At 40.7% G+C, this 13,871-nt stretch overlaps 1 protein-coding gene across 1 annotated transcript in view; it reads right to left on the bottom strand.

The window, feature by feature from the left end:
* Positions 1–13,518, bottom strand: part of FMR1NB (FMR1 neighbor) — a 36,380-nt gene extending 22,862 nt beyond the window's left edge. Inside the window, exon 1 of the mRNA XM_058713515.1 lies at positions 13,102–13,518. Coding sequence (XP_058569498.1) covers positions 13,102–13,423 — 322 coding nt within the window. The 5' untranslated portion in view covers positions 13,424–13,518. The remainder of the gene's footprint in view (positions 1–13,101) is intronic.
* Positions 13,519–13,871: the final 353 nt, after the last annotated feature.

Genomic DNA, 13,871 nt, shown 5'->3' with positions numbered 1-13,871 from the left:
TGCCAGAGGCAGGCAGTGGGGGTAGGTGAAATGGATTAAGGGAATTAAAGGCACAAACTTCCAGTTACAAAATAAGTAAGTCCTGGGGATGAAATGTACAGCATGCTTACTACAGGTAAAAAAACCGTATTGCATAAAATTGCTAAGAAAGTAGATCTTAAAAGTGTTCATCACAAGAAAAAAACATTTTGTAACTATGTCTGATGACAGATGTTAACTATAGTTACCGTGATCATTCTGCAATATACACAAATATCCCATCATTATCTTGTACACCTAAAACTAATATAATGTTGTATGTCAATTATACTTCAAGAATCAAAACAAAAAACAGAAAGAAAACTGCAATGATTATCATTGGAACCATATATTTGCAAACAGCTATGAAAATTTCCTTAGGATAAATTGGTAGGGAATGGCTCTTGATCTTGGCCACACTACCCTCCAGCAAGGCTGCCCCAAGGTACATTTCTACCAGTAGTGCGGGCAAGTACCAATATTCTTGCACTCTAGACTTTTTGTTGTTCTTTGCCAGTTTGGTGCCAAAATAATGGTATTCCTTTGGTTTAATTTGCACCTTTAAGTTATCGGTGAGCTTACATCTTCCATAAATTGGTTGTATGGTAGAGAAATTTACCTTCAGTCTGCCACATATGTTAAAAATATTTTTCAAGGTAATCAGCTACATTTATATTTTTTATGATGTTTTGGAAAGTTCAAAAATTTTAAATGTTTTATGTAATCAAATCTATCAGTCTCTTCCTTTACCATTTCTGCCTTTCAGGTCATGTTTAGAAAAACATTCTAAATTCTAAGATTTCCAAGGTGCCTGGGTGGCTCAGTCAGGTAAGCCTCTAACTCTTGATTTTGGATCAGCCCATGACCTCACATTCGTGAGACTGAGCCCCATGTCAAATGTGACAGCACAGAGCCTGCTTGGGATTCTCTCTCTCCCTCTCTCTCTGCCATTCCTCTGCTCTTGCATGTGCACACACACTCTCTCTCTTCTCCTTCTCTCTCAAAATGAAAGTTCATTTCATTTCTTCATAATCATATTATCACTAAATATAGAGTGATATATAGTGATATAATATATATATGATATATATGATATATATAGTGCATATATATATATATATAAATATCACTAAATATATGCCTCCTTTCTTTCCAATACTAACAGCTCATTTCTTTTTTTTCTCTCACTGCATTGCCTAGAACTTCTGAAACCATGGTGAGAAAAAAAAGGCTATGATAATGGGCATACTACAGTTGATCCTGACTTTAATGTGAAAGCACTAGTGTTTCATCATTAAGTATAATTTTGGCTACTGGCTTAGGATAGATATTTTTTATTAAATTAAGGGTACACTGCTCTAGTCCTAGTTTACTACAAATTTTCTCGTTTTTTTTTTCATTTTTATTCAAGAACGGAAGTGGGGAAAAATTTTTTTAATGTGAAACAAAATTTTTTTTAAAAGGTGGGGGGGTGCCAAGGTGGCTCAGTCGGTTAAGGGTCCGACTTCGGCTCAGGTCATGATCTCAATCAAGGTCCATGATTTCAAGCCCCGCGTCAGGGTCTGTGCTGACAGCTCACAGCCTGGAGCCTGCTTTGGATTCTGTGTCTCCCTCTCTCTCTGCTCCTCCCCTGCTTACGCTCTGTCTCTCTCTCTCTCTCTCTCAAAAATAAATAAATGTTAAAAAAATTTAAGAATGGAAGTGGGATTTTATCAAATGTTTTTAATACTTACTGCCACGATATTTCCCCCTGACTATTAATTGTTAAATATTAATATATCTCCCAATATTAAAATATTCTTGCATTCCTTCCAAAACCAGACAGAGACCCCACTAAAAAGGAGAAGTATAGAACAATTTCCCTGATGAACACAGATGCAAAAATCCTCAACAAGACATTAGCCAACAGGATCCAACAATACATTAAAAAAATTATTCACCACGACCAAATGGGATTTATACGGGATGCAGGGCTGGTTCAATATGTGCAAAACAATTAACATGATTCATCACATCAATAAAAGAAAGGACAAGAACCATATGATCCTCTCAATAGATGCAGAGAAAGCATTTGACAAAATACAACATTCTTTCTTGATAAAAACCCTCAAGAAAGTAGGGATTGAAGGATCATACCTCGAGATCATAAAAGCCATATATGAATGACCCAATGCTAATATCATCCTCAATGGGGAAAAACTGAGAGCTTTCCCCCTAAGGTCAGGAACAAGACAGGGATGTCCACTCTCGCCACTGTTACTCACCACAGTTTTGGAAGTCTTAGCCTCCACAATCAGACAACACAAAGAAATAAAAGGCATCCAAATTGGCCAGGAGGGGTCAAACTTTCACTCTTCACAGATGACATGATACTCTATATGGAAAACCCAAAATATTCCACAAAAAAACTGCTAGATTCATGAATTCAGCAAAGTTGCAGGATATAAAATCAATGTACAGAAATCAGTTGCATTCCTATTCACCAATAATGAAGCAACAGAAAGAGAAATCAAGGAATAGATCCAATTTGCAATTGCACCAAAAACCATAAAATACCTAGGAATAAATCTAACCAAAGGGGTGAAAAATCTATACACTGAAAACTATAGAAAGCTTATGAAAGAAATTGAAGAAGACACAAAAAAATGGGAAAAGATTCCATGGTCTTGGACAGGAAGAACAAATATTGTTAAAATGTCGATACTACCCAAAGCAGTCTACATATTCAATGCAATCCCTATCAAAATAACACCAGCATTCTTCACAGAACTAGAACAAATAATCCTAAAATTTGTATGGGACCAGAAAAGACCCCGAATAGCCAAAGCAATCTTGAAAAAGAAAACCAAAGCAGGAGGTATCACAATCCGGGACGTCAAGCTATACTACAAAGCTGTAATCATCAAGACAGTATGGTACTGGCACAAGAACAGACACTCAGATCAATGGAACAGAATAGAGAACCCAGAAATGGACCCACAAACGTATGGCCAACTCATCTTTGACAAAGCAGGAAAGAATATCCATTGGAATAAAGACAGTCTCTTCAGCAAGTGGTGCTGGGAAAACTGGACAGTGACATGCAGAAGAATGAACCTGGACCACTTTCTTACACCATACACAAAAATAAACTCAAAATGGATGAAAGACCTAAACATAAGACAGGAAGTCATCAAAATCCTAGAGAAGAAATCAGACAAAAACCTCTTAGACCTCAGCTGCTGCAACTCCTTACTCAACACGTCTCTGGAGGCAAGGGAAACAAAAGCAAAAATGAACTATTGGGACCTCATCAAAACAAAAATCTTCTGCACGCTGAAGGGAACAATCAACAAAACTAAAAGGCAACTGACAGAATGGGAGAATGTATTTGCAAATGACATATCCAATAAAGGGTTAGTAGCCAAAATCTATAAAGAACTTATCAAACTCAACACCCAAAAAACAAATAATCCAGTGAAGGAATGGGCAAAAGACATGAATAGACACTTCTCCAAAGAAGACATCCAGGTGGCCAACCGACACGTGAAAAAATGCTCCACATCACTCATCATCAGGGAAATACAAATCAAAACCACAATGAGATGCCACCTTACACCTCACAGAATGGCTAACATTAACAAATCAGGCAACAACAGATGTTGGCAAGGGCACGGAGAAAGAGGATCTCTTTTGCATTGTTGGTGGGAATGCAAGCTGGTGCAGCCACTCTTGAAAAAAGTATGGAGGTTCCTCAAAAAACTAAAAATAGAACTACCCTACGACCCAGCAACTGCACTACTAGGTATTTATCCAATGGATACAGGTGTGCTGTTTCGAAGGGACACATGCACCCCCATGTTTATGGCAGCACTATCAACAATAGCCAAAGTATGGAAAGAGCCCAAATGTCCATGGATGGATGAATGGATAAAGAAGATGTGGTATATATATACAATGGAGTGTTACTCGGCAATCAAAAAGAATGAAATCTTGCCATTTGCAACTACATGGATGGAATTGGAGGGTATTATGCTAAGTGAAATTAGTCAGAGAAAGACAAATATCATATGACTTCACTCCTATGAGGACTTTAAGAGACAAAACAGATGAACATAAGGGAAGGGAAACAAAAATAATCTAAAAACAGGGAGGGGGACAAAACCTAAGAAACTCTTAAATATGGAGAACAAACAGAGGGTTCCTGGAGGGGTTGTGGGAGGGGGGATGGGCTAAATGGGTCAGGGGCATTCAGGAATCTACTCCTGAAATCATTATTGCACTATATGCTAACTAATTTGGATGTAAATTAAAAAAAAATTAAATTAAAAATTCTGAACAGACAAAAAAAAATATTCTTGCATTCCTGAAATAAAGCCCACAAATGCTAATGCTTTATGTAGGATTTGTGGATCAACATTCCTAAGTAAAGTGTGTCTGCCTTTCCTTTTGTGCTATCTATGTAGGATTTGGCATGGGGTTTATATTTACTTCATAAAATAATATGGGAAGCTTCCCATCTTTTTTCTATACTGAAATTATTTAAACAGCATAGGAAATATTTGATCCACTAAAAGTTTGTGAAAACTCATCCATAAATAGTCTGACTGTATTTTGTGGAGGGAATAGTGCCTTAATAACATTTCACTTCTTTGTGCTCATGAGCCAATTTAGATTTTTATTTGCCTAGGAAATCATCCACTTACAAAATTATTATTAGGATGGAATTATAGGAATATTCACTTATAATTTTTAAATCTCCTTTACATCAATGATAATATTCTCTTTCTCATTTTAATGAGAGCAATTTCCATACACATACACTTGAGTAAGTATTCTCAGCCTGTAGGGTACTTTCTTATGATATGAACCTTATTATATGAATATGAGCTTTATTATACATGTTAAATCAAGTTACAGTGTATTATTCAAATGCTCAATATCCTTATTTTTTTTTCTAGAACTAAAAGATATGTATTACAGTCTCCCACCACAAGTGTGGTTCTGTCCATTTCTACTTGAATTTCTAAAACCATCTGTTTTATGTATTTTAACACTATGCATAAACGTTCATTCATGACAGTTTTATCTTCACTGTATATTACACATCTTAACAATATTTAAAATAACCGATTTTGTTCTGTTTGTTTTTCCTAACTCCTACTCATTCAATAGATACACATTTAATGCCTACTATATTCTAGGTTTGGAGGATACATTAGTGAACAAATCAGATAAGAACCCTGCCCTTGAAACTTAACAGAAAACCATAGGGGAGGGGATGGAAAAAAAAAGTTAGGGAGGGAGCCAAACCATAAGAGACTCTGAAAAACTGAGAACAATCTGAGGGTTGATGGGGGAGTGGGAGGGGGGGGGGTGGGTGATGGGTATTGAGGAGGGCACCTGTTGGGATGAGTACTGGGTGTTGTATGGAAACCGATTTGACAATAAAGTTCATATTAAAAAAAAAAAGGAGAAAAAAAAAAAAGAACCCTGCCCTCATGGGGCTTAAAGTACTGTGGAGAAAACAGGCAAAAAATAAGTAAACTAACAAATTAAATAATTACAAATTGCAGTGAGTGCTACAAAGAAAGTCGTATCAATACAGTATAAGGTAGGGGACCTACTTTAACTAGAGGATGGCCTAGCTGAGATAATATTTAAGCTTAAAAAAAGGATTAGAAGAAGCTGGGCACACAAAGGTCTTGGAAGAGTGCTTCCAGCACAGGGTACAAAAAATGAGATTAGTATTGCCAGGCATACTTCAACCGAGTAGAGGGCTCATTGTCCTACACCATATAGGAAAGGAACTACAATCGCAAGTGGCTCTGACAGGACCAGACACCGCCATTTGTTCACTTGGTGCTCCCCTTCCCCAACTGACTGTCCCAGCATCATCTGAAGGAAGTGTTGGCTGGCAGTAATAGCATACTGTGGCCTGAGTCTCCACTCTAGGTTATCTTCTACAGGTGGTGTGCTTTCTGGAGTCCCTCCAGGACAGAGATTATCCCCAACTCAAAGTACCCTAGCCTCCAGCTCCTACCAGACAAGCTTGGCCTTAGCCCGACGTGAAACGAAGGACGCTGCAACTTTTCTCAGTAGTATTTGGCCTGGCCTCCTCTCTATCTTTCAAAAATCCCTCCAAATTTCTGGCATATTGATGGCAGATGGCATCCTTCTTGGTTCCCTTGGTTTTCAACCATTATAGATCTCTTAGTCATTTCAACGGGCATTTGAAATAGAGGAAGCAATTAAACATTACGCAGGTAGGCACCATCAGTGGCAGCCTGAACCAAGATTCTGCAGCATGTTTAACCTGCCCTCTACCACTGGTTTCTTCCCTACTCTGAAAGACAATTATTTACAAGTTGCTTTGAGCAGTATATCCCGTACCAACAGCATTACATGAGTTGATTTCAGGAGGAACACAGTTGTATATTTATGGATGTATTTATTTTTACTATTTATGTATTTATTTTAAAAGTGTAGAAAGAAATACATACAATTGTGTGTGTCTCTCTCTCTGTCTTACCATATGACTAGCATATCAAAACTACCATGACACCAAACAAGGTTGACATAACTCACTGCATGGTAAACCTTTATAAAATCCCCCTTAACATCTCTGTTCTTTCATCCCTGGGAGCAACTCAACTGTCCTTTTCTCTCTCCAAAATCTCCCATCAGCCCTCACCCAAGTCTTCTCAGATCTTCCTTTCCACCCTATTAGGCTCCAGACTCTTTCCCCATCCTGAATTGCTTTTCATATGCAGAATAATTCCATCCTCTCTGCCTCTAATTTGCATCTGTACATTCACTAACATGCTCAGCAAACAAAAGATTAGGAGCCAGCTTCCTTAAATGGCAGCAAGAAATGGTAAAGAACCAATTATGTTTCCCAGTCGCAAAGAATTTTATTTTTAATTTTCCTGTTAAAAAATAAAAGACTGAAAATCTAACTACATTTCAGAAAACAAACTCAAAGCTGCAGGCTCTATGGCTATGAGACCTGTGTAATCTACAGTCTGGCTCTTAGAAGGACCCTACTCTTGGTTCGATGTTCTTGAAATGTGTAATACGTTTTGAACAAGGGATCCCACCTTTTCATTATGCAGATTATGTTGCCAGCTCTGCTCTGCAGGGAGGTCTCTCAGATGAGGAACTGGATTAAATGGTGAGGAGACAGAATGGGAGCAGTGGCTAATGGCATATTGATGGCTAATGGTATCACACTGGAGAAGATTCTGCTGGGACTTTAGTAAGTAGAGGGTCTACCTATGCTGCAGTCTTTCTGGGCTTTGGCCTTGACCTGAATTTGCATTCTGGCACTGCCACATACTAGCTGGTGAGCTTCAAGTCAGTAAACCTCTCTATGCTTCAGTTTATTCATCTGCAAAATGGGGATACTATTTATTTTGAAGGATTAGAAGGATTAAATGAAGTCATAAATAAAGTGCTTAGTACAATGTAAAATGAGTAAACATGTTGTTATGTGCCTTTGTTTATTTTTATTGTTTATAATTTTAAATTTAATAACATTATCTTGTTTTCAGGATATTTATTTTTATAAATAATTCTCTTAATAGCAAATATGACCAGCTTTCCATTATAATTGTGCTACACAGTTAGTGTGTCCTTTTAAAATAAATATATTTAAAAATAAATAAATAAAATAAAATAAATATATTTACGTAAAAAAGTGAGGCAGTTTAAAAAAATATGAAAAACTGGTAACGTTAAGATAACCAAGAGCTGTGCAGGTGTTATACAAGTGACTGAGGCAGGAGAAACATTGATCTAGTGAAATCTCAGTTTTTAGACAGGGTAACTGAAACCTAAAGAGTAAAAGTGATTCATCACAGGTCACACAGCAAGTCAACGTCAGAATCAAGACCACTTGGGTCTCCTAGCTCTTAGTTCAGAGCTCCTCCAACCACACCACGTACACAAATGGTTAAGGCAAGAGCAAGCTTGGTGCTTAATGAGGTACATGGCCAGTAGCCAGACCCTCTCTCAATGTGCACTGCCTCATTCACTCCCCAAGGATAGCAGATAAATGAAGTATTCTAATATAACACAGAAACCAGTCCCATGGTTTTGTCCATGGAGCTAAAGCATTGTGAAAATACCACCTCTTAGTCAATCTTTTTTTTTTTTTTAAATCTCCCTGAAAAAGATGTGCAGTGAGGACTGATCCAATAGGTTACAGAGAGTTGGTGGGGGAGGAGGGGATCAAACTCCCAGTCCCGAATCCGCTAGTCTCCTCATCCTGTATGCCACTAGCCTATATGCCTTCTACATAAATATAACCTGAAAAGCAAAGTGGCTTGGGAGCCCAAATGACAATACAAAACTGGAGGTATCCCAGACTTGAGCTACCTCAAGTCCCTCAACTTCAATTTCCATTTGTGGCATTAAATCTAAGAGAACTCACAAGGGTCTGTCTAGAAAGGAGAAGGGAAATTTTAGCTCTAGGATCATATGCCCTGCTTTCACCATTAAACTCCAGCCTATGGCCAGATTATTTTACCCTTCCGTGTTTATTAGTTTGCTAGGGTTGTTGTAACAAAGCACCATAAACTAGGTGGCTTAAAACAACAGAAACTTATTATCTCACGGTTCTGGTGGCTAAAAGTCCAAAATTAAGATGTCAACAGGACTGGTTACTTCTGAGGCATGGAAGAAAAAGCCTCTCTCCTTGGCTTGTAGATGCCTATCTTCTTCCTGTGTTTATTCATTTGGTCTTTCCCTCTATGAATGTCTAACTCTGTGTCCAGATTTCCCCTTTTTCATAAGGATACCTACCAGTCCTATTGGATTAGTGCTCACTTTATTTTAACTTGATTAACTCTATAAAGACCTCTTCTCTAAAAAGGTCACATTCTCAGGTACTTGGGGTTAAAATTCCAACTTTTTTTTATGGAAGGAAGGGACACAATTCCACCCATAACACAGTGCATTTAGTTACATTCATTAAGTTAAATCATTCAAAATGCAAAATGATACTTAATCCATCTAGTCATAGATCACCTCCTCAGAATCTGGGAAATCTGACAATATAAAGAATGAATCATGGATTATTTTAGGAGAAAACATGTTAAACCTATATTGGAAAAAGTCCCCATGGAAATAAAGAAATCACACTGAATAACAGTATTCTTTTTTTGTAAGAGTTCTACTCAAAATAGAAACAGAAAATGAAGAACTCATGGACTAAGAAAAACATGATGTACAATTTATAGTTTTGTTTTTTTAACTTTCTTTTTCAGAGAATGAAAAAGCCCTCAGTTTGTAAGGCTCTCAAATGTATTTGTAACTAACATTTACAAATACAGTAAAAGTAATTCAGAAATACTTTGGTATTTTAGATGAATAGTAGGAAAAATGAATAATTTGAAGTAATATGATTTGCAAGCAATCATTTAAAAAGTACCTTAAGATATTTGTCAAAGAACAGAAATCATATTTTCCTAACTTATGTAAAATAGCTGATAAAAGAATGCACAGGATATACATTATTTAACTTTGAATTTCATCCTTCACCAAAAGTTATAAACCCACAACTTTATGACACAGTATACAGAAGCCTTTGTTCCATTTACTTACAATGCCCCTGCCCAATTTTTGCCTCCTTCTTTGACTGTGGGAGAACATTGGCTGGGGGCATGGAAGGCACTGGAGCAGGCAGGGAGAGAGAAGTCATTGAGATTAGAGGTGGGGATGGTAGAAGCGCTTTGGGCTTGAGGCTGGGGCTTGAGAGAGGGAGGAAGGCTGTGGAAAAGCCAAGGCCTTTGTACAGATGAGGAGACAGAATACCACTGTGAGGGAGTTGGGAGGGAGGGCAGGCCACAGGAGGTAAGGTAGAGAAGGCCCTTTTGAGAAGGCCGACTTGGAGCTAAGGAGAGAGGCTGTGGGGAAAGGAAAAGTATTCGAGTGGGGGCAAGAAATATTTGGAGAAGGAACTGAGAAAGACTTTCAGCGAGGAGAGTGAGGCAGCAAGACCACGGAGTAAAATGAAGGAAAAGAAGACTTGGGGGAAGAGGGAGACAGTGCCTTTGAGTGGAGAAGGAGGAGAAACCTGTGAGTGGGGAGATGCAGGGGGAGGCTTTGGAGGGCTGAAAGAGGCATCTAAGAGGACAGTGAGTGAAGAAGGCCTGGAGGAGGGTAAATGAGGAGGTAACAGAAGGATTTTGACTGAGGGAAGGAAGGGCTTTGTGAAGGTAAGTTAGAGAGAGGACAATGTGAATGAAGGTGTTTTCGAAGGGAGGGGAGGGAGGGAAGACCTTGTGTGAGAGAAGCAAAGGGCTTTGTGAGATAAAGAAGACCAGCTTTTGAATGAGGGAAGAGGAGGCCTGTAAGGTGAGCCAAGAAAAGTCTGTGGGGAGGTGAAGAATGAAAGGACCTTGATTGAAAGTTGAGAAGAATTTTTGAGCTATAATGATGGAGGGAAGACATTTGTGAACTGCGGTGATGAAGAGAAAGCTTTTAGGAGTGTAAGTAAAGAAAAGGACTTCCTTAAGGAAAAGGGTGAAAGAGGGAAGTCAATTATGAGAGTAAAGGAGGCAGAGGAGGCAACCATAAAAGAAGGGAAGGCCTTGGTATGGGGAAGTGAGCAAGGAAAGGTCTCTGTGAAGGGAGGTGATAGAGAAAGGAATTTGAGAGGTGAGGTAAGGGGGGTTAGTAAGATGAGGTTAGAGGTGGAAGAGCTTTAAGGGAGGGTAAAATGGAGGCTAGTACTTTGATTTTTGCATGTTGATCTTGTACCCTGCAGCTCTGCTGAATTTGCAAGATCAACATGAAAAAAATCAATTGTGCTTCTATACACCAGCAATGAACAATCCAAAAAGGAAATTAAGAAAACAATTCCGTTCACAGCAGCATTCAAAAGAACTAAATATCTAGGAATAAAATGTACCCAAATGAGGTTAAAGACTTGTACCCTGAAAACGACAAAACATCGCTGAAGACATCTCATATTTATGGGTTGAAAGACTTAATATTGTTAAGATGGCAAGACTGCCCAAAGTTATCTACAGATTCGTAGCAATCCCTATCAGAACTTCAGTGGCCTTGGGAATGCAAGCTGGTGCAGCCACTCTGGAAAACAGTATGGAGGTTCCTCAAAAAACTAAAAATAGAACTACCCTACGACCCAGCAACTGCACTACTAGGTATTTATCCACGGGATACAGGTATGCTGTTTCGAAGGGACACATGCACCCCCATGTTTATGGCAGCACTACCAACAATAGCCAAAGTATGGAAAGAGCCCAAATGTCCATGGATGGATGAATGGATAAAGAAGATATGGTATATATATACGATGGAGTACTACTCAGCAATCAAAAAGAATGAAATCTTGCCATTTGCAACTACATGGATGGAACTGGAGGGGATTATGCTAAGCGAAATTAGTCAGTCAGAGAAAGACAAATATTGTATGACTTCACTCATATGAGGACTTTAAGATCCAAAACAGATGAACATAAGGGAAGGGAAACAAAAATAATCTAAAAACAGGGAGGGGGACAAAACCTAAGAGACTCTTAAATATGGAGAACAAACAGAGGGTTCCTGGAGGGGGTGTGGGAGGGGGGATGGGCTAAATGGGTCAGGGGCATTCAGGAATCTACTCCTGAAATCATTGTTGCACTAGATGCTAACTAATTTGGATGTATAAAAAAAATTAAAAGAAAAACAAACTTCAGTGGCTTTTTTGCATAAATGGAAAAGCTCATCCTTAAAGTCACATGGAATTACAAGGGGCCTTGAATGCTCAAAACATTATGAATAAAAAACAAAATTGGGGAACTCACACATCCCAATTTCTCAACTTGCTACAAAGCTATAGTAATCAAAAGAGGATGATACTGGCATAGGGATAGATACACAGACCAGTAGAATAAAACTTAAGAGTCCAGAAATAAATCCATAAATCTATGGTCAACTGATTTTCAACAAGGGTGGCAAGACCATTCAACAGGGAATGACTAGTCTCTTCAACAAATGGTGCCGAGACAGCTGGATATCCACATATAGAAAGAATGATGCTGGGCCCCTAACACACACCATATACAAAAACTAATTCAAAATGGATCCACAACCTACCTAGAAGGGCTAGAACCACAAAACTCTTTAAAGAAATCATAGAAATAAATCTTTATGACTTTCGATTTGCCAATGGATTCTTAGATATGACACTAAAAGCACAAATGACAAAATAATTTAAAAAAACAAATTGGACTTCCTCAAAATTAGAAACTTTTGTCCACCAAAACAAACAAACAAACAAACAAACAAACAAACAAACACATTAACAAGAAAGTAAAAAGCCAACCTACAGAGTGGGAGAAAATATTTCCAATTCACATATCCGGAATATATAAAGAACTCTTACAACTCAATAACAAAACCACAAACAATCCAGTTAAAAATGGCCAAAGAACACGAACAGACATTTCTCCAAACATACAAATGTCTAAAAGCACATGAAAAGATGCTCAGTATCATTAGTCTTTACAGGAATACTAACGAAATCCATAGTAAGATATCACTTATACAAACCAGGACGGTGATAACCAAAGAGGGAGAGGATACCAAATGCTGGTGAACTTGGGACCCTCACACATCGTTCGTGGGCACGTAAAACGGTTCAATCGCTTTGTAGAACAGTTTAGGACTCCCTCAAAGAATTCAACACGGGATTCCCACATGCCCCAGCAATTTTACTCCCAGGGGCAGGCCCGAGAGACCTGGTACCGCGAAACCTTGTACGGGGACATCCGCGGCACTGTTAGCCACCACAGCCAACACCTGGAAGTGAGCCAAATGCCCACCAAGTGAGAAACGGAGACATGAAATGCGAAATATTCACACCACAGCATATCATTCGGCCACTGAACAGAAGGAAGGGGCGACGCCTGCTCGCACGGGAGTAAATCTCGAGAACGCGACGCGAAGCGGGAGAAGCTGGGTCCAGGACACAGGTTCCGTGTTCCGTGGGAACGACCCGTCCCACCGAAGGTACACGCGCAGACGCGGCCGGCCAGGGCGGCGGCCGGGGGGCCGGGGGTGAGGGGGCCCGCGGGGGGCGGGGGGACTCACAGGCGCTCACGTAGTAGCACAGCCCGAGCAGCAGGGCGCACGAGGCGAGCAAGAGCAGCCCGAGGCACCGGTGGGCCCACAGCTTCAGCAGAGCGCGGCGCGTCGAGGCCCCGACGGCGCGCAAGGACGCCCGCCAGCCCGCCTGAGGCGCGGCCGTCGCGCCATCCTCGCGCCCGGGGACGCTGCCTCCCGGGTGCGACTTGTCGGCCGGGGTCTCCCTGGTGCGCCCCGCGTCGCAGCTTGTCACCCTGGAGTGAGGCCCCTTCAGCAAGCCGATCTTCGACCTGGTCTTCTTCCGCAGCGACCTCCTGTCAGAAGGCATGGCTCCGGACGGCAGCCTTGCCGAGACGACGCCTCCGGACGGCAGGCCCGTCTCCCACAAGCCCCCGGGCGGTGACGCTGGCGTGGCACCCCCTCGGCCGCGCGTGCCAACGGTCGTCCCCAGGCCCCGCCCCTTTCTGACGGCTATGGGCGGGGCGGGGGTGGTGCCTGGGGCCCTCCCCCAATCAAGGCCCGGCCCGCTAGCGCTTGTGGAACGTCGTCGAAGGAACGAACGAATGGGGCCCGAGGCCCGCGCCGCGTGCGCGTCCGCTCGTCCCGGACGGCACAACGCCTCGCGAGAATCCGGCTCCAGCCTTGCCTGCTGATTGTCCCTCAGATTCAGTCCCTGTGACGCGCTGTGGGCTCTGCGGTCCCTACGGTTAGTCCCCGCGGGCTCAAGACGGTAGCCACTAGCCACATGTGGCCGTTTAAATGTCAATTCTAATTCA

This window comes from Neofelis nebulosa, chromosome X, assembly GCF_028018385.1.
Source record: "Neofelis nebulosa isolate mNeoNeb1 chromosome X, mNeoNeb1.pri, whole genome shotgun sequence".
Classification (NCBI taxonomy): Eukaryota; Metazoa; Chordata; class Mammalia; order Carnivora; family Felidae; genus Neofelis; species Neofelis nebulosa.
This window is presented reverse-complemented; position numbering and strand designations above follow the sequence as displayed.